The 22,717-nt window shown below is 35.2% G+C and overlaps 1 protein-coding gene across 1 annotated transcript in view; it reads left to right on the top strand.

Moving 5' to 3' along the window:
- LOC107739762 (cGMP-dependent protein kinase 1-like) overlaps window positions 1-20,802 on the top strand; it is a 142,057-nt gene extending 121,255 nt beyond the window's left edge. The window contains exons 6-9 of the mRNA XM_016551969.1: window positions 7,298-7,375; window positions 8,324-8,418; window positions 16,391-16,456; window positions 20,724-20,802. Coding sequence (XP_016407455.1) covers window positions 7,298-7,375; window positions 8,324-8,418; window positions 16,391-16,456; window positions 20,724-20,802 — 318 coding nt within the window. The remainder of the gene's footprint in view (window positions 1-7,297; window positions 7,376-8,323; window positions 8,419-16,390; window positions 16,457-20,723) is intronic.
- The last annotated feature ends 1,915 nt before the right edge of the window (window positions 20,803-22,717 follow it).

Below are 22,717 nucleotides of genomic sequence, written 5' to 3' on the forward strand. Positions count from 1 at the left end.
TTTTTTTAACTTTTTTTCCTTATATGAAAATATATCACAAATCACTGTGGAGCTATAAATATATTATTTTTGGTTGCTGTTACAGAAACATTTTGACAATAAATATTCTGATTTGACCTTGAGATTTGATAGCTTCGATATTTGACCACTATTTATGGTAATACTTCGGTACAATGACACTAATAGTTCTTATTTCTGCCAGGAATGCAAAATCAATCGGGAGTTAATGATATTTTGAATAGAATAACGAGACACAAACTTGTACATATTCAATCGCGTTTGCTTCCATTTATTTTTGATCAGTGCTTCGCTACACAACATACAAACTTTTACTCCAAAAGTTTGCACATTATGTATTCACACGTTTACCTCATATTTCTTTAAATGGAATAGAACCATAATTTCTTAATGACTCACAGAAAGACGATTCTCTGCCGTTCCATCAATCAATATTGCGTGATCATAATTCCCACATTACGGTGACCGTAAACTTCTGCGTACTGTCTCATAATACATTTATGCATCAGTTTATTATATACAATATCTGCATTAGGTCACAATAGAGTGAGTTTTGAGCAAAAGCATTGTGTATTAATCTCAGGCTACGTCCTCATGAAGCCAGAGCTTTCCCTGTCCAATTTTTTTTCCCCCCTCGTCTCAAGAAATATCTGCGTCCGCACGAAACCACGAAACCGACACAAAACGATGTAGTATACATGCCAGACCAGTATATGGCACTGTAATTCTGCCACAGAGATACACTAAAAACGGAAAAGAAGACTTGGACTATGCACATAAACCTTGTGCGCGGTATACAAACGAACATGGAACCAATACATTTATTAATCTGTGTTAATGTTAGTTAATAAAAAGACAATCGTTCAGTGTTTGTTCATGTTTTTGTTGCTGTTACGTGACACAGCGGTGTCTGACTAGGGGCGAGACGTGGGCTGATGACATCATCGTTTCAGAAAATATACGGATTTGCTGTCCACATGAAAATGCAAGGGCGGCGCTTTCAGATTTATCCACTCTGGGATCCGGTTTAAAAAAATATCGGTTTCACTCTCCCAAAACGCCGGATCTGTCTGGACGAAGCGCCTATACGACGCAAAATGTATGCGTATACAGCTAAACGCGTCTCAGTGTGGACGGGGCCTCATACTAGTGATGGGACGATTGATACCGAGGCTCCGATGCTCTGATGCAGTTTTCAAAGCACTATTGTATCACACACTGTGCCAATGCTTGTATCGAAATGACAATACCACGTGATTGATGACGTTTGAAGCTTCGAACGTCATGCAGTATCGGAAGGTTGGGACAGCTGGTTTGAAAAAAAATCAGTGCTTTGCATGACTCTTGTGTTTGACTTTACATTGACTTGGTTGTGTGTGTGTGTATGTGTTGGTGTATTACTGTGTGTATTATTAACCTTCATGACCCCTGGCATAGTTGGATTGAGGCGTGTGAACCAGGATCACGAAACCTAGACGGTCTCTATTAAGCGGGAGTGCTGACAGTTAAAGTCCATTTCTGATTTTATTGTTGTTTGTATTGTCATGTTGCAGTATTTTACTTGCTGATGTTTTAAAAAATATTTGTATTTTTGGTATTTAAATATTTAATTTTTGGTATTTGGTATTTGGTATTTATTATTTAAAATGTAATATTTAATTTAAATATATATATATATATATATATATGAACCCTAAACACGTTTTGTCAAAAAAGCCGGTTTTGTCCATTTTCAAGGCATCGCGAGTTCACGTTTTACTCATAGAGTGTATAAAAACAGGTTTTACTGTAGAAGCCGACAAGCGCCCTTGTTGTTTTTGAACAGAAACCGATAAGTCCATTTTTAAAAGTGATCGAGAATGGATAACTTCGACGAATTTGATGAACCTGTGATATCTTCTTCAGGGCAAAAAAGGAAAATAAAAGCTGAAACGTTTTCACAGAACCTTGCAAAAGCAGCGCGTTACAATGTTGAGGGAAAAGCTCAGTGTATTGTGTGTGATCACATCCATACAGTTTATGATCACAACAACAACAACGTTTGTCAGGCATCTACATTGTCATCTGAGGAGATTAAAAAGATTAAACGAGTGTTTATTTAAACTATTTGGGATTCAGTAGAATAGTTTAGAATAACCTCAACACCAGACAGAAACTGAATGCACGTCACACCTCTATTGCTTTTTATCATGTTCTAGCTGGGGTCTCAGAGACCCCGAGCAGCTCACCCAAAATATTTTTGCTACTACTCACGTCAATTATTAATTATAATCACACACTTTTATATTTTATATTATTGATCAATATGTGAATCCATTGACCGGACTACGCATGATACGAGTTGGCACAGATTAAAAACTTTTTCAAACCATCCTCTGCTCCTCGATGTTTCGTTCGATAGGCTGGAGAAACCGAGTCTGACCACCAGATGTCGCTAATGCGCACTGTGATAAAAAGCTTCGAGTAATGAACCGTTTTTCGGCACAATTTGATGAAAGCCTCAAACGGTTCAGAAAGCCTCGGTTTCCCATCACTACCTCATACTGTCACTGTGAAATAAACTCGCGCTGACTTTCTGAAAAGCACTGCATGGATTGAAGTGCGTGAACCAGGATCACGAAACCCAGATGGTCTCTATTAAGCGGGAGTGCTGACAGTTAAAGTCCATTTCTGATTTTATTGTTGTTTGTATTGTCATGTTGCAGTATTTTACTTGCTGATGTTTTAAAAAATATTTGTATTTTTGGTATTTAAATATTTAATTTTTGGTATTTGGTATTTGGTATTTATTATTTAAAATGTAATATTTAATTTAAATATCTGCTTTTGCTATAAAACAAACTTTTAATATGTAAAAAAAAAAACATACTTTCAATGAACTTTAATTTTGTAAATTACCTGTATTCGTTTAAGTTATTATTACTTAATCAAAACAACCAAACTGCAGTTTGATTGATATTACTTGGAATGCGCGATAAAAAAAACGTGATTTCTGAAAAAAATAAAAATGGAGTTATCGGTTTTTGCAAATGAACTCTTCATATATAAACATTTCCTCATTTAAACAAAACAACAACAAAAGCCTTGTGCTTTTGTCTTTTTTCCCAACTAATTTTCACATGCTTTTTTTGTTTCAGATCTGGTTGGTTTGGTTTGTGTGTCTTTATTGAAGATTTTTTGAAAAGCTTATATGAAGAAAGTGAATAGGAAAAACACATCTGAAACCAAGGCCGCTTAAAAAAGCGGACATCCCTATTGCACTCTGTTATCCTGTGTCTACGGCAGTTAGCTATGTCTGGGCTTTATCCCAGACATGCTTGTGAAGTGCTGGAGTTGGCAGGCATTCCCACACTGCACTGTTCTACTCGGAGCAACATGGGTCAGAGAGTCAGATTTTTCCATCAGATGTGTGAGGCCTTATGGTAGGAATAAAAGAATGTAGGGCAAAGAGTGGAAAGAGGGGGGATTTCTGGAGAAGGGTCGCAGTTAAAGTTAAATAGTAAATCAGTAGGGATTATGCCACAATAAATGAGGATTTTCTTTTTCCCGAAAATATTAACATTATATGTTAATAATATGCTAATATTGATGCTATTGATTTTATCGCAATAGAACTGCGAAGTGTTACTGACTTCGCTCACACAGGGTATAACAACTTATCTATTTTTTTTTGTACTTAAAAATTATGCTATAATATTGACATATTGGATTATTTTTTTTTTATATATAAAATTGTCTTCTTTCATTTAGCACAGGCTTTGTATTTATTTTCAGAACTGACTGATCATAGGTCTCATTGATATGAGCATATGCACCTCAGTTTTTGAGTGGACATTATCAAAATTATCCAAAATAATGCATCTTGTTCTCAAAAACTAAGGTGCATAAGCTCAGATCAAAGGCCTACAACCAGTCAGTTTCAAAAAGAAATGCAAGACCTGTGCTAATCAAAAGAAAACAAGTTGCCAAAAAGATTGAATGCAAGATTTGGTGATGATATAGCATAATGCGAGAAGTACAGGCAATTTTTTTAAAAGGCCAGTCATTTTTGACCAGGATCACCAAATTAGGTAAACGATTTTCAGCATAGCACAGGGGTTAAAATGTATGAACATTTAGCAGTCCAGTCGGATAATGTCTAGAATAAAATGTTAAAAATTGCAGTTAATATTACTTCCAGTTTATTCATCGCACAAAGTAGGCCACGTAAAAATCAGGTATTCCACACAGTTCGCTCTGTTATATACTGTACTGTATATTTTAGCAAATTTAGTAGATCTTCCAGATGTTTTATGCATACGGAAAATTTGCATTCTCTGCACAGTATATACTGCAGCAAAAATAGTATGGTAATATGCTATTCTGCGATATTCGGCATATTCTAGTAAAACTCCACAGACAGGAATTGTATAGCCAGAATTCATCCACAAAGAAAAGTAGGACATTTTACATTAAAATTCTGTAAATAAGCTTTATAGCACTAACAAATAATATACAGTTAAAAAAAACAACAACAAAAAAACATTTTTTCTTGAGCCTTTATGTAAAATTTTCACATTTCTGCTTTAAACTCTCTGGAATACCTTGCCCTGTGCACTTCTATTGTATGGACATTACTATAAATGTGTTTTTCATTTGTGCTTAAAAATGCTGGATGAGTCAGAATTATTTTCAGCAAGCCACAGATGCTGTTGAGAGATGTTGAGGTAGTATTTAATAATACATCCTAACAGTACAAAAGTACCTCAACATTATTACTTCCTCAAGGTGAGCTCAGTAATAGACCTATGAACTGCACAATGCTGCAGGAGCAGCCCATTCATTCTACTGCTGTAAACTGAAGAACTAATTTTTCTAATCAGATCTTTCAGGGTTTCAGGAACTGGGCTTGATCTTTGAAATTATGAGAAATGTGTTTGGTCTTGATGTCCAGGTCATTGGGCTTGAGATGATGAGCTCTGTTGAAACTTCTACCCAAAGGGATTTTGTTTGGCCTTGACCAACAATAGAGGACAGATAGTTCAGTTACATAGGCTGTTGTCAGGAACAGTACACGCAAAGAAAACTCATATATCATGACAATCCCATTGCATCATGGTTGTAGAAACATATAATAATTATTATTTCATTAAGTCAATCAAATGTGGTAAATAAAAAATCAAGCAAGGTCAAAAAAAAAGAAAAGAAAGAAGGTCAGATTGCTCTTGTTGTATACTTAATATTCTTTGTGGTTACTGTGCTGGTAACAAGCTTTAGAATTCAAGGTAACAAATATGTCTTATTTATGCTATGCCTGTGATATTTGGTAAAAAATTATTATTATTATTATTGGTGATACTTTACAAAAAGGTCTTATTTGCCAACATTAGTTCATGATTAGCTAACATGAACTAAAAATCAACAATACATTTCTTGCAGCATTTATTATCTATTATCATTTATTAATGTTAGTTTAAAAAATACAATTGTTTAGTGTTCATTCGTGTTAGTTCACAGTGCATTTTTTTATAAAATGCATAAGTACATTTTAAAATTAATTTAATGAAAAAAAAAAATTAAGGGTTATTTATATATTTTGCTTTTGAGTGCCAGTAGTTTGTATTCCAAGCATTCCTTTTGCCACTATTTGTTATAATCAGTGAGATTTTTATACAAGATCCTTTTCAAGCTGTTGCTCTGCCATTAAAGTACTTGACCAAAGAAAACTGGCTGTAAAAGAAAATGGTCTACTCGCATTATGTTATGAATTGCATAAAACACGTTTAGAAACAAAGATATTTTGCTGGAGAAAAAGTAAGTGGTGCTTGAAAAATTGCCATGGATGCTGTGGCTAGTTGCCAGGGCATTGCTATGCGGTTGCTATGGTGTTCTGAGAGGTTTCATCACATTGCTATGCAGTTCCTATGGTGTTCTAGGTGATCCTAGGTGGTTATTTATTGGCCCAAGTCAACAGATTGCATCCCCAAGCCTTTATAACATCCTGCTCTCTATAATCTGAAGTCCAAGTGCTTCAAAAAACAACACCACCCAACACACCTCTCCACAACAACCCCACACAATTTGAGGTATCTTTCATAACTGTAGTTGAAACAAAAGTAGAAAAATTGCACACCAGTATTTAAGGTAAAGGGTTTACTCAGACCCTTAAGCAGGGTGCGAACTACGGGGGAGCTCGGCTCCCCTTAATAAGACATGGGCTCCCCTGAAAACGGGATTTGTGAAATTTTGGGGGGTCTCAAAAAATATTGACAATGTGTTATTTTGACGTGCAATTTCAGTTTTGTGTAATGTGATCATCGTGGATTATTATGTGTAAAATTGCAAAAATATCATTCATTCATGCATGACGGCGATTTAAACCTAATTCACTTCAATAAAGATAACTATACATGCTATTCTTGTCATGAGCATCGAGGTGTGGGGGCGCTGCGGTGCAAATTCCACTCATGTTTAGTACATGTTAACTCAAAGATTCGTAGAAAAAATATAAACGCTGGACTTTGTGGTCGATTCTGTGTTAAGGTAAGGCATGTTATTCGCAATTATGTGTTGTGGCTGGGTTGTTATAGGTCTGCGTGACTCTCGATGTCTTAGGCCTAATTGAACGGAGGAATTATGGTGTTCTTCTGTAGCCTGACGACGAGTAACTTTAACCGTTGTTCATGTGAACTCAAAGACAGCCTGATGCTTTGTATATAGACTATTTGTGGGTGCAGTTTGTTGTTTCACCTATCAATTCGTGTCGATAAAGTATAATAGGGTAAATCCTGTATAGTGATTTATCCTATATAGTGCTTGCATAAAGCAAGTAGTGCATACACTTGTAGCTGTTATGTATCTTTGTAAGTCATTGTAAGCCCTAGTTCGAACACTGCCCTTAAGTATGAGTAAAATAATAGTGATGTTTGCCTTAGTATACACCATATAATGGTGTGTGAAATCAGGAATCAGCATTCAAGCACTTTTGTAGGGTTTGTTTCAGGCCTTAAAATAACTGTAGTCTAAATATTGAGGTTTCAGCCGAAGTTTCTCAGAGTTACATTTGCATCAGGTGCTGTTGTGGTTTGCCGGTAGCGTGGATTACTGCTATGAGGACTTCTGTTCTTGTTTTGGTGTTGCAGCCTTGAAGCGGCCTGTTGCGTGACTGAAGCACTGTCTTCATGATGGCTTGAGGATGATTGTGATGGAGCAACACTGTGAAAATTGGACCAGAAGGGGAAAAAAATGACACTTTAGTAATTCTCTCTCTTTGCCTCTCTTTCTTTATCTCATTTCTCAGACTCACTACAGTGATGGAGAGTACATTATCAGACAAGGTGCCAGAGGGGACACGTTCTTTATCATTAGCAAGGGAAAGGTAAGATCGTTTCCAGCACAGAGACAGAACACCACTAAGGTTGTATGCATGAACAACTTTTGAAGAAAAGTTTCTTTCCTGTCATCATTTACTCACCCTAATGTTGTTCAAACCTGTATTCAGGTTGAAGACAAAAAGTCAAAAGTCTTAAAAGGGAACTCAGACGTTTTGAAGAATTTTCATGCAGCATTTTCACATACAGCAATACAGTACTTAATTATGACCACGTCTGTCAAGCTCCAAAAACGACAGAAACCAACATAAAAAGTATCATAAAAGTCCATATGAGCTGTGTGCTATCTTCCAAATCTTTGAAAGTTATACAAAATCTTTGTATGAAGAACTTAATGAAATTTAAGTCATTATTCACTGACAATCTTCCCTTTCAATGAAGGAATACATTTTAATGTTGGGTGGACTACAAAAAATTGTAACTGAATGAAAATAAGTCTTTATTAATAAATAATCTGCCCTGTAAAGTGGTTGGTCTTTTACTGCAACTAGTGTTCATTTCAGCTGGAAACTATTCCCAATGAACCTTTTAGATTCGAGAACTTTAGTGAAGGGTAAGATGTTTAGTGAATAATAACTACATACATTTCAGTCTGTTCCTCACATGAAGCTATTGACTGACTTCAGAGGATTTAGACTTTAAGTTTCATTGTCTTTCTGAAGCTTGACAGACGTGGTGGTCACTGTGAAATATTGTAAGGAAAAGAGCTGTGTGTCAGTTCTTCAAAATTCTTCCTTGAACTGGCCATTAATCTGAATGCATTTTCAAGACCCTTCGTCCCTTCAAATACACTCTCTCTATTGTTGCTCTATCATTTATTATCATCAGTGTGACAAATGCCAACCCACAACAAATGTAAAAGTTAAATAATTGATATTTTAGGAACAAATCAGTGGTTAGCCTTCCTTTTCATGACCAATAACCTGTAATTGCAGGTGAACGTTACTCGAGAAGATCCACCCAATGGGACCCCTGTCTATCTGCGGGCCTTAGGTAAAGGAGACTGGTTTGGAGAAAAAGCTCTTCAAGGGTAAGACATTTTTGCACACTACTTGCCGCGCTGCAATTGCAGCTGGCTGCTGTCCATGTTTACGAAGGCATCTGTTGACATCAATTATGCGCTCGATGGATCATTTGCTGCAGGGACAGCCTAATGGGCTGCTAACTGCGAAAAATCCAAACAAAGCATCTGTTTTGAGTTGTGTTCAACTTGCTGTGGGAATACTTTTTGAAAGGAATTTTGAAAGCATTTAAACTTACCGTGCAATCAAAATTGACCTTATTAGCTTCCTGAATACACATTCCGGATATATGAGAAATAAATCTGAATCATTCATCAGAATGCAATAACTTGCTCCACCTCTGAAAGAACTTTTTTTTACAGCTGACATTACTGATCTCCCTTATTTGTGAAGTCTTCCTTTACAGTTTTCTCCTGCTTCACTTGGAAATATTTCACATTATGGAAGTGAGCTGTGAACTGCATTTCATTTGGCTTTTAACCTGATTTGAAATGGGCTTATATGAAAATGGCTGTCATATTTGAGGCTTTATTTGCAAGGGTACCATCTAATGGACTGGGAGCACACAGCGCTTCATGAGTAGAGCTAATTTGAAAAGAAGATGAGACCAGTTGTGTCAGAACAGTCAGATGCACATCTAATCCTCCCCACCTCATATTTCTCACATGGCAGACCGGTTATGAACATCATCCTCTGCTCTATTTCCATATTCTTGCACAATCCCACTGCTGCTGATTCAATAGAGGCCAACTGCAGGCACCTTTACACAGCTTCCATTACGGCTTTTGATTTGTGTTTCAAGTGAGTTATCCCTGCTAAGCAAAGAGATGCTTTTGAAATGTAATTTACACATTTATTTCCACATGATGGTTTTAGTTCTGAAACTTTCTGAACATCGGTTGCAAGGGATACAGACAGAACATATGCAGTGGGGACCCCTAGTGGAGATCAGAGGAAACGTTAGTCCATTAATGGTGGTGGTTGTGACAAACAACAATCCATTTAATTGTTATTGTTGGGCAATTACCTTAATGAATAGTAGTAAACACAGTAAGGGGTTTCTACAATATTTTCCATTTAACAAGCACGCATCAATGCACTTGGCTGGTGTTGCACAGCTGTGTTGCGATATTGAGGTCGTCATCGACCCTGAAAAAGGGGCAAGCTGCTAATGGACCGAAATAAAGACACTGCAGATTTCACACAAAATAAAAGGTCAGTGTTGGGAAAATTAATATTTGTTAGGATTAACTTGAATGAGAGAGTAGTAGGATGTATTTTGGCCACAGGACTCATGGGAGGAGAGCTCTTGATGAAATCTTGGATCAAGGAGGACACACTTTCATTCCTTTTGAACCCCAATGTTCAAGTCTTGACAAGTCTTGTGCCTCTAGTTCAGTATACTGTACCAACCTGAGATGCACAAGAGAGTGAAATGAAATCTTGTTTCTGAGCTTTCTGATTATATGGAAAGTAAAGAGGAACTAATCTAGGCTTTACGTTTTAGCTTGAGTGTTTGGTTTCTAAATGTCTCTTGAATTTCAGTTTTTTCATTGTCTCTGCAGTAATTCACATCAAACAACTATTTTGGTTACAAACAAAGTATTTGCCTAGCTTTTACCAGGTGACAGATGGACTTTCACCAAAATACTTTGAAGTCTGATTGGAAGCACCGTATTTTAATTGGTGACATTTTACAATAACCAGTTAATCCATTAGATGTCACAAGCTAACAATAAGCAGTACTTTTACTGCATTTATTGATCTTGGATAATGCTTATTTTAATACATTTTTAATACACGTTTAATACATTTATGCACAATAGTATATTTATAAGTTAACCTAAAAAATTTATTATGATTAATGCATTAGCAATGTTAATGTTAAATTAATTAATGATTTAATTATGTTTTTGATTACATTGATGGATAGTACCTAATTACCAGTTTTATTAGCTACAATATATGTAGTAACTATTAAATTTAGGCAGAATCTGTTTTTACCATAGTAAATGTTTTAGGGCAAGGTATTGTCATTGTAAGTACTGTTGTTACAAATATCAGCTGTATATTTATAGTTATACATAGTGTGATCTATTGATCAGTTGTTACTTTGTTTCTGTTCACAAAGCCACCTAGTTAGATGGCTCTTGCTTTGATCTAAGCCCAAGGACGACCAAGCTGATGAGTTGTAATGTGCTGTGTAGTGTATTAGTTTTCGCCTGAAGAGGTGTTACTCCTACAAATGTGTGTTCTTGATCTTCATGTCTTTGATCTCACCTCTCACTGTCAGCTTTAATTAGTACACAATCTTACTTTTTTGTTTTGTTGTTGTTTGTTTAGTTTCTCTCTTTTTTGAGCGGTAGTATGTTTAGCAAATCAATCAGCACTCTATTGAAGTGGATCAAGTCAGTCTTTCATCTTAAACAATATTTTTTTACGCCGTTCCGAGTAGTGTTTGTGTGATATGGGAACTGCCTGGGATTTGACTAAGTAACAGGCATAACAATAGCTGTGGTCTTGTGGATTAAAGGCTGCCCACTGCTTTGATGTGCAACAGCTTGTACGCTAAGTAAACTTTCATGTCCCTCTTAAGCAAAACACCTTGTTGAGCCAAAACAATTCATTTGCTGCCAGTTAAGGAGATGTTGACCAGACCTTAGAATAATTGTCTTCTTCTGAAGTTTACACACCGGAAGGGAAGTATACAAACACACTCAGATCAAGGACCATGGTATGGGTGAATCGAATGAAAACATGTCAGGGTCACATTACATCAAAATCAAATTAAATTAGGCCCTTTTCAAGATCATTAAGCATTTTTTTTAATGTGACATTATTTTCATGGTAATGAAACCAAATGATTGGTTTTTATTTAATTATTTATTCTCAAAGGCGATTCATATTAGATTTTTATTACTTTAATTGCAGTAGAAATTTTACAGTTTATTTAAAATGTTAATTAATAGGACATCATATACAACCATGTATAAATACATTTTTACTTTTTAAATCATATTTTATTCCATTGTGCAATGTTAATAAGAACTGGGAACGAGAGGTTTAAATTATAATAAAACCCATGTCAAAACCCCAAAACTGTAATGGTCCTAAAATAGATTTAATTTGCATCAAGTACAATATAAGCTTTCTTTTAATTATGAAATATGACCCATGCACATTCTTAACAGGTTTCATGATATTTACCGTATATGATTCCTTGCCTGCTATTTCGTCTTTTTTTAAGAATAGCATTGACATTTTAACTACACTTTTTGTGTGTATTTTACTTGTAGTGCTGCATGTTTTTGATTGTATTAGTTATCTTGTTCAAACTCTTGTGTCTGTATAGCTACAATTCATTTTCACTTACACAATATAAAGTGGCTTTATTGGAAGTTCTTTTGGTATAATAGCATCTGAAAATACATTTATGCAAATATAAATTTCCTAGAAAATTAAAAGCATTGCTATATCAGTGCTATTTCCTTGTCAGCTAAATCTCAGCTATACTTTAATGTCAATTACCCCATAATGCTTTGATTCACCCAAAAATAAAACTACTTATAGTATATTTTCAAGTACACTCATGTTGTTTCAAATCTGTATTAATGTATTTTTACTTTGAATACAAAACAATTCATTTTCACTTACTTACACAATATAAAGTGGCTTTATTGGAAGTTCTTTTGGTATAATAGCATCTGAAAAGACATTTATGCAAATATAAATTTCCTAGAAAATTAAAAGCATTGCTATATCAGTGCTATTTCCTTGTCAGCTAAATCTCAGCTATACTTTAATGTCAATTACCCCATAATGCTTTGATTCACCCAAAAATAAAACTACTTATAGTATATTTTCAAGTACACTCATGTTGTTTCAAATCTGTATTAATGTATTTTTACTTTGAATACAAACTGATAATATTCACATTGCTTTTTACAATTAATACAATGCAACATAAAATGAACAAGGGCTATCAAACATTTATTTTTGAGTGCGCTAACCTACAATTACAGTGCTACATTGAAGACCTCTCATGCTTCACAACCGGCACATTAACCTTGGTTTCTTGGAGAACCTCTCGTTGTGTCACTTTATCCTGTTATTCTCCCAGCTTGATTGACGGCTCTGACCTTTCCTTCATAAACCTCACACCGTACTTGCTGTGATGTGTGCTCACTACATCCAGATTTTGACTGACAGCTGAAACATGTTTGCGCTGCCTGGTCTTAACCTCCCTCTGTCTTTCTTTGACTCCATCCTCACCTAATGCTGTCACAGCATTCAAAGACATCCCTCTGCCTCTGAAGTGTGCCATGGTAATTTAAAGATGTTTCCCTGTGCTGGACTTTCTCAGCGGCAGTTTTAATCCTCATATGTGATTGATGTGATAAGTGTAGCTGTGATGTGAATAGCACAGGACTGATGTAATAATCACTTTAGGTGTTATAATCGCACCTTATTTGCAAGAGCTGCGGCACCTCCGATATGTTCGGTCTCAATGGGAGGTATCTTTTTCACAGTTGTACCGGGAAACATCATATCTAATGAGAGCCAGTTTGAGGCAGTTGAATTCCAGCATATGCAGATGAGTCTCTAGACAGCGGACACTAATGACACCCTAAACATAGACTTGTCCACAGGAAAGTGAAGAATATTCACAACTGTGTGGTGCTAATTGGAGACCCATATGTCAAAGTTGAGGATGAGGGTGACATGTCACAGTTTCTGTATTGTCCTTGTATTATATAAATGTCACATTGGAAACATTTGGAAACTGGAAACATTTTACTTTTATCATTTATTTAGCCATTTTTCAAATGCATAAAAGCAAATACATTACCCCATACCCAGAGTTTTGGTCCTAAAACATGAAAATCCATAATAAAAATATTATTTCTAAATATGCCGTGTTTTGTACATCACGATTTCAAAATAAAAGTTATTTTGCATGTGGCCAAATATTAAAATTAAATGGATTTAAACATCGTTTAATCACGCTGTAAAGTGAAACGTCACCAGGCCGTTGCCGCCCTCTGCAGGTATTTGTTTTAATACATAGTGTACAAAGTTGGTTATGTTCATAATATGTATAGGCATATTAAATTATGTATTTTAACAGTGTTGTTCAACACAATCATGTAATTTCTTGGTTTTGATATTTTATTTGAGCCAATTATTATTGCCTCATCGTTAGTTTATATATAAATAGTCATACTAAAGCCTGGTTTTCACTTAGGTCTGTTTGTTACTAAAAAATATCAGATTACTCAGTTGTCAAAATAATCAGAAAATTACTTGATTACCAAAATAATCATTAGTTATAGCCCTAGATTAGTTACAATATTTCTAAATACAACTGCATTGTTTTACTTTTTGTAATTAAAAGACAAATATTTTGTCATTGAAAATTTCTTAAAAATAGTATTAAAATATTGTCTCGTTCTAGTGAACCAAGTATCTGCATTTTGTCTCATCTCTTGAGCTAAGTTTATTGTCACGCCCCTAGTGTCAATAAGCGGTGATATAGCTCACAATTTTCCAAGTGTATGATATAGCTTTCATTCTTCAGGTCAACCATATATTCATGAAAAAAATTAGTTTGAATAAAGAAAGCAATAACTTTGCCATAGTATCCTTTCAAATATTAAAGTTGCCACAGTCATTGCATGCTTTGCATGTGCTGCCCCGCTCTGCCACGCCTCACCCCAGGAAAAAAGTTCAGGCTCAGGATTTTTTTTTGCTTTAACCCCTGATAGTGGCAGTAAAACACCAACAACTTTTTTTTGTTTTCACACAAATTATGGGGGCAGAAGGTTGATTGATAAAGACTTAATTTCAAAAACTTTTACCAAACTAATACATTTTGATGTTTGCATCACAAAACCAGCTTCATATACAGTATATGGATTTTCTGATGTTGTAAACATGCTCAGAAGCTCACCCGGTACAGCATTGCACTTGCGATTTGGAGTGTGATGGCATGAGTTCTATGAAATATAAGTCACGACACTCAGGTAAAATGGCATGGTTGCATCAGCAAATGTGTTTTTATTTCATGTTGGCTTTTGTTGATGTTATCTGATTTAGGGTGTGGTTTAACGTAGGTTCTACGTTATTTTCAAATGCAATAGAGCATTAATCTATTAGCGCCACTCACCGGACATTTAATTTCTGAACTGGCATGATCTGTACAACAACCAACACAATAAAACGTTGCCAGATTCACGTTCGTCTGTTTCGGATAAAACTGAACGAGCTTTTACCGCCTCTCACTCAGTTTGAAAGTGTTGTTTCATTTGCATGTTTTTCCAATGAGCCTGGCTTGTTCCGTTAAACCTGGGTTAAGAGTTATGAGGCACTTCCTGTTTGTGTGTGAAGGCAATCAGCATTCCCACCTGGTCATTGTGAATTGGCAGTATGCAGCTGCTTGGAGCTGTCATTCAGAATTCTGGTCCACATGCACAAAATACACACCCACACACTGTTGAAGTTCAGGCCAGCCACAAAGAGGACAGTCTATGACTTCATCCTTCCTGTAGACATGGACTTCACTTCCTGTGAATGTTTGTCAGACTGTGGTGAGGAAGACTCCAGTGACACAGAGGGCAACCATTCTGAGTAATGCCACAGACACTGTTGTTTGCTGTGTGTGTTTTGTGATGTGAGAAACCTTACAGTGATGAATTTTTGGGTTACGCTGTGCCATGCGATGAAAAATGCGTTACAATAATAATGGCTGATGATTAACACTGTTCCATTTGTCACTGATTAGGAAGAATTATGTTCTATGGATGCTAATTTTTCTGAAATAGTATAATGGATCTTGATTGGTTGTTTTCCTCGTATGAAGTACATTTACATACACAATTATTAACAAGCTAGAGTGAATAGTTGAGCTACAGTCTTAATCTGTCTATCCCAGTAGGCTATTCATGACACAATGCATAATTGATTAATGATTTAAAGGATTAAACTGCATATTTTATCTGACTTTTTTTTTTTTTTTGAGCTACAGTCCCATTAGGTATTTTTAGTTCAACTTCATAAAAATCGGACTGGTATGATTTTAATTGGGCTAAAGCTTTTACATGACATTATAAAAATACAAATTATTACTTTAGTCTGGCTGAAATCAAACCTTTAAAGTATATGCAAGCAAACTTTTGGATTAAATTATGACGGTATAAGATTTTATATCGCAGTAGCTGTGTTTTTTTTATAATAGCTATTTTTGCTGAAAATTCAACAAAAATGTTTTATATAATAAATAACCATCTCATTTGATTATTTTATTTTGATTATTTAATGCTAAATCTCACATTATGTGGCACTTCAAAAATATAAAACAAATATTATCAGTAATATTAGAGGTCGACCGATATTGGATTTTACTGATACTGATACCTAGGTTGGACCACACTGGCCGATACCGGTTAATTAACCGATAGTTTTTAAAATAGATACTGAACAGAAAATAAAATCTAGTCAACAAATTAATCACTTAGTAATGATATGAAAACATTCACTACAGTATACTGTGTACAAACACCGTTTCATTGTCGATGTTTTAAACCCTCCTCTGAAGTGCTCTGTGCAGCGAGCAGTATCACTTGTCTAAACAAACTGCACGTGCTGTCAGTGAGTTCCGCCTCTAGGCCGCTCTCGTGCTGTATAACAAAGACTATAGGGACTTTTATGTATAAAGAGGACCTTCTCAAATATTGAAGAGAGCATGTGCTGCTTAACCAATGTTCCCAGTTTAATTTAAAACTGCTAATTTTTTTTCCTCCAGTATTTTTAATTAAGGTATTTGACTGGAAAGGGAAACAAACTCATTTATGAGACACTATGTTTCCTTCTTATTATCCTCTAATGAAATTATATTGCAATTCAGTAATTATTCAAAGATAAATACATTATAGACTTTATAGGGCTGTGTATGATTGACATGTATTCTTTGTGTCTCCGCAGAGAAGACATCAGGACGGCTAATGTCATCGCCGCTGAAGCTGTCACCTGCCTCGTCATCGACAGAGAGTGAGTTGTGTGTATGTGTGTACTGATGCTGTGAAATTTGATTAGTCTTTCATCTTTTCCACTGTGTGCTCACTAAATTACCGCTGCTAATTTCTAATGACCTCATACGACTTTCACTGTGGCAAGTTCATGCTAGTTTACGCCAGTTAACTTCAGGGAGCCATTTCTTCTCGTTTGCCATCCTTAGACAGCAGACTGTCTGGAAAAATGTCCTCATTTGAGTGGCACAGCGTGTGACAAAACAGTAGGAGCACAATGCCTCGCTGCGCAGCGGGACTCGTAGACCTCCTCTCGTCTCTGTAGACATCGTACTCTAGAGACTTTGATTTTACTTCGGTCTGAGGAAGCGATATAATAAGCAACCCCTCATGCAAACTGTATTTCACTCTCACTGCAGGAATTCGCCCATTATCTCAGCCCTGTCGTCAGTCAGGGGTTTATGGTAATGCTCATTAAAAGACTCTTGTTGTTGTTAAATTGTATGCTAGCTGACCTGTGATCAGTGGGGATTTTAACCACTGATTCATGCAGCTGATTTCCTGTAGGAATAGAGCACAACAGTAAGACTCACTATTTATCAGCTTGGGATGGGGAAGTATTTGTACCTTTCATTTTATCCATAGGGATTTCAGAAGAAAAAAAGTTAAAGCACGTTTTGAGCAGAAAGGGGAAATTCTGTCATTTCATTCCGGTCACATACTCTGTTTTATTGTTTGAAAAGATTTACGTTGGCGGAAAGAAATATCTACTGTAACTGGATAAATTTGGCAAACAATTACTCAGTGTTACGGTCATTTTTTTTTTTTTTCTAATAATTTATTAGAAAATACATACAAAATTAAATTCATATAAACTTTTGTGATACATGTTTTTAATTTCTTAATTAAAAAAAAATTTTATAATATCTTTTAGGCATGAAAAAAAATCATAAAATGAAATCGTAATAAAGAAAAAAGCATTATATTATATTATATGATATGATATGATATGATATTATATTATATTATTCTTTAAAAACATTAAAGCAGTTTTTTATATGCATTATAATATCATATGCTACAATATTTCAGAAACACTTGATATTTAAGTAAGAATAATTCATATTTGTAAAATAAATACCATTTGTATAAAAAAAAATAGGCTATGCTTTAAAAACTTGTACACTGACATACTTAATATGTAAGGACAATATGTTTTATATATGTGACCATGGACCACAAAACCAGTCATAAAGGTAATTTTTTTTTAATAATAATAAAGAATAAATAAGAATAAATAAGCTTTCCATTGATGTATGGTTTGTTAGGATAGGACAATATTTGGCCGAGATACAACTATTTGAAAATCTGGAATCTGAGGGTGCAAAAAAATCTAACTATTGAGAAAATTGCATTTAAAGTTGTCCAATCATTTTGACCCATACAATGTATTGTTGGCTATTGCTACAAATAGTAGCACACTTATGACTGGTTTTGTGGTCCAGGGTCACATATTATAATGATGGTTACACCATTTGACATTGTTGGGGTCTTTGTAAAGCTTTTTGTTTAATATTAAAGCTTATTAAATAAATAAATAAATAAATAAATACACTAAATGAATTTAAAGCTTTTTGTTGAAAATATATATATTTTAAAGTCATATGAAATCAACATGAGTTTTAATATTATATTTTAAAACTAGATTTATGATAGGGTTTTCCGATAAATTTTAGACTCTCTCATTTGTCATGGACCCATTAACTTGTTGTGCATTAAAGCAGTATTTTTGCAGTTATGTTTGGTTCTGCTAGTGAAGCAGAAATTACAGACTTCACCTTTAAGATCCGAGTCAAAGAACTGAATGACCTTTGAAATAGCGTATATCTCAGTGAAGTAGTATTTTAATGGCAGAAATGTAAGTGCACATGATTGACTTTGGGTTCACACCCCCAGAACATTTCTGCTACTAATTCTGGGGCTTCACTTGGGACTGTGCTAAGAATACATCATTAAATGGGTCAGCAGTGCAGTGATATAAAGTCATTCACACTTGAATTGTCCATCAAATCATTATTATGGCTCGAGTTACCGCTGTCCTGCCTGACCTCAGCTGCCAAGACTCAAAAGACTGGATAAATCATGGTAACATGATGCTATTACAATTTAAAGCTTTCAGTTAATCCTACATTTCCGCTTGTAACCGTAAAAATGATTGTTTCCCTTTTAGTTTCGATGTTCCTTCAGAGTTCTAATAAAAATATGAGATAATGTGAGACTTCTCGGGTGGATGAGTCACATCCTGAAGCACAGCAGCTGTTGTAATGAGCACTATTACTGGTTCCCTCTCATCTCTTATCCTGTAGCAACATAAAATATTTCTCTGATTTAATAAGAGGACAGGGAAAAAAAATAAAAGCTCTTTTTATGTATTGCAGTAAGAGATGACATATTTCAACTACTGGCAAGCTATGACATGACATTAGATGAAGGCAGGAGTTTCAAATCAACATGAAAATAAAATTGACCCATATTTACTTTCTTAATGTATGCAAAACAATTCTATTTTAAAAAAAAAGGACTCTAGATTGAATATATCAAATGAAATCTACATGAAATTTGAGGAAAAGTAAGTAGGTTATAGGATAAATACTCAATTTAACTTTCTTGTTGATTTATCACATCAGGCCTGATTAGGACACTCCATTTTTAAAGCAACTCAACTATTTATATGCTAATGATGAATGAATAGTTTGGTGACAGAGATGGAAACATGAAGAACTGTCTGACTTAAAATCACAGTTAAGCTGCAAAAAATTTACTTGAGACTTGACTTAAACCTGTAAAGACTTGGACTCCAAACTGAACCTCTGAGCCACATCTTTGCCATGTAAAAGCAATTTTTGGTTCCCCAAATAACCATTTTTATTAGTGTTATGACCATTTTAATAATCTGAAGACATGTTTTACAAAGAGCCTTTATGGTCCAGTGGAAATGACAAAGGTTCTTCGTTGAACCACAGATGCCAGTAAAGAACCTTTATTTTTTTCAGAGTGAAGGAGATATATTTTCTCTGAATATCACAAAACTATTAACATAATACAGAGAGTTGAATCCTATTGACTCCTCCCTTACTGACTCAGTGTATATTGAATAAACTGTTAAATAAAAAAAGAGGGACATTAGGGAAGAAAATACATTTTAGTTCAAGTAAAAACTCATACACTTTGAGAATGACTTGGTGGACCATATATATATATTTGGTATATCCCTTTTTACTATATCCCTCATTATTTATTTGTGCTGCTATTGAAATGCCTTTCATGTAGACATTTTATTCTTCTACTCTTCCATGTCCCAGACCCAGATCTTCAGGTTTTGCAAGCCAAATCCTTGTCTTATTCTAGAAGCAGAACAAAATGTTCTATGTGTTCTAAACAGATGGGAGAGAGAAAGCCACAGATGTCTTTCCTTCAAATGATGATGAACGGCTGGAAGTTTAATGGGATGAAAAGCATTTGGGATGCACTGTGTTGTGATTGACTCTGTCCTGTGCAGATCATAGATCTACACAGCTTGTAGTCAGATTCTTTGTTCCTAAATGATAATTGTCTGTTTATGGCATTATTCAATACAAATGGTTCCTGAAATGGCACAGTTTGTTTCATTTTGGTGTCAGTCTAACATTTTTTTAATTAAAATTACACTTTAGTGCAAACTTGCAAAGATGCCATTTCTAAACCTTAGATGGTTTGCAGACCTAGTGCATTAGTATATAAAGTATTGAAAATTACATAAATCAACATTCTTTTTTCATTAGAAACTTTCCAACATTTTCCCCCCTAATTTTATATTGTGCTGTTGCTAATTTGATGATGCAAGTGCTCATTTATTACACTACCTTAATCTTGTCTTTTCTCTGACTTGCATATCATTTTTTGCTTTGAACTATTGTGGCTCATGACCAGGGACAAGTTAATCTGAAATAGTTCTTGATAATATGCAAGTGGCCAGAACTATTAATTGAACATTTGTATCAGCCCACAAAAGGCTATATGGAAAATGAAGAAAAAATAGTGGAAAATTAGTGTAGACCTTTTTCTTTTTAATAGTGCTCGTTAGGCCTCATTCATAAAACTAGGTCAGTATGAATTTCTGATTAAATCATGAAGACAAAACCATTTTGAATCGACCCAGTATCCACCCAGAACCTTTACTTCCTTTACATTGGAGGGCATTTATAAATAGAACGGATGAAAGTAATCAAATTTTCTGTTCGCATCCGCAGGTCCTTCAAACACTTGATTGGAGGTCTGGACGATGTCTCGAACAAAGGCTATGATGATGCTGGCGCCAAAGCAAAGTAAGTCTTATACTCAACACTTTCTGAGCATGTTATCCGACTATATGGAGCTCTGTACATTAAATTATAATTCAGTATGATTCAATCAAGTACAGTGCAATCAAAAAGTATTCAGTTTTTCACCTTTTATGTTGCAGACTTCTGGTAAAATGCTTTATTATTATTATTTTTTTTAAATAATTTTTTCATACCCTACAATCATACCCTACATTTATTAAAAAGAAAACATTGAAACATCACACTGACATAAGTGCCATGCTATTACACTTAAAGGGGTGGTTGATTGTGATTTCACTTTTTTAACCTTACTTAGTGTGTAATGTAGCTGTTTGAGCATAAACAATATCTGCAAAGTTACGACGCTGAAAGTTCAATGCAAGCAGAGATATTGTCTTTTAAAATTACGGCAGTTTAATGCCTACAATTACGGCTCGTATGGACTACAACGAGTTACTTCCCGGGGTGGTGACATCACAAATCCTGAAATTTACATAAACCCCGCCCCCGGGAACATGCAACAAAAGGGGCGGGGCCATATTGCGCTGCTTTCGATAAAGAGGAAGAGTTGTTGCCATGCTCTCATATTCTCAATCGGGCTCAAATTGATAAGCAATATTGACGATGCCACTGTTCACAATACAACCAGAGCACATGCCTCTGAGGTAAGGGGCGTGATGTTTCTGCACGCGCACTAGAGGCGGTTTAGCCAATCACAACACACTGGGCCAGCTAACTGAGCCCATTGCGTATTTCTGAGAGAGGGGCTTCATAAAACCAGGAAATCATCAAAGCATTCATAAGAGAAAGGACAGAGCAGTGCAGAATAAAGGTAAATTATGTGAAAAAAAAATTATAAAAAAAACTTTGCTTTCTCTTCCCTTAATCTCTCCCTGGCTAGCTTGTACTAATCTGAACAATGCCTGAAACTTTGTATAGCAAGCACTTCCTGCGTTTATTTGCTTCTTTATGACGAATCGCTTATTGTACTCCTCAATTGTAAGTCGCTTTGGATAAAAGTGTCTGCTAAATTAATAAATGCAAATGTAAATGAAAAATAATGTTTTTTTTAAGCATTAACACATGTTAGACTGCACCCCATAAGCACAATCAAGCCTAGAAAAAAAAATACCCCTTTAAAAATGAGCTCAGATTCATCCCATTTCTCTGGATTGTCTGTAAGATTTTTACTACACTTTGACTGGAGTGTGCTTTTTGCTTTGTCATGTTATGGTATGGAGTGTAGATTGATGTGAAAAAGTGTAAGCAGAAGGCTGCGACATAAAAGAATATGAAAAAAACAAAGAGGTCTGACTATACTTTCTGAATGCACTATCAAGTAAAAAAAAAGTATTTTACACCTACAAACTACATACACAAACACGCTCCCTTTGTTAATAGCACCTTTGCAATATGAATTCATCTCTTCTGTAATGGGTTCGAACATGTGGCGTATGATGAAGGTCCACAAGGCAGAAATTAATTGGTCTGTGTTTTTCATTTGATTTGCATGTCTGGCAGTGGCTCTGACCTCCTTGCGGTTATAATTATCTCAGCTGACCAACTTTATAGTTTTCACCATATCTGCAGACATGTTGAGCTTTCTCAACATTTTAAATTCCAGTTGCATTTAAAATCTATCTATCTATCTATCTATCTATCTATCTATCTATCTATCTATCTATCTGTCTGTCTGTCTGTCTGTCTGTCTGTCCTCAATGCTGTGCTTAATGCTTCTTGTTTGTAATCTTCAGCCATAGCTTTGTTAGGTCTTAAGTCTTAGCAGACGTTTTGTATGCAGTTTGGCTGATGAGATATTGTTATTATTAAAAAGCATGGAGTCTGCACACACAGTGAGTGATTTAAGAGCGCCCTCATGTGGCCATACCTACATGTACAATGTCCAGTGGTAAACATATTGT

This window comes from Sinocyclocheilus rhinocerous, unplaced genomic scaffold (genome assembly GCF_001515625.1).
Source record: "Sinocyclocheilus rhinocerous isolate Xijiao unplaced genomic scaffold, SAMN03320098_v1.1 scaffold2994, whole genome shotgun sequence".
NCBI classification, from domain to species: domain Eukaryota; kingdom Metazoa; phylum Chordata; class Actinopteri; order Cypriniformes; family Cyprinidae; genus Sinocyclocheilus; species Sinocyclocheilus rhinocerous.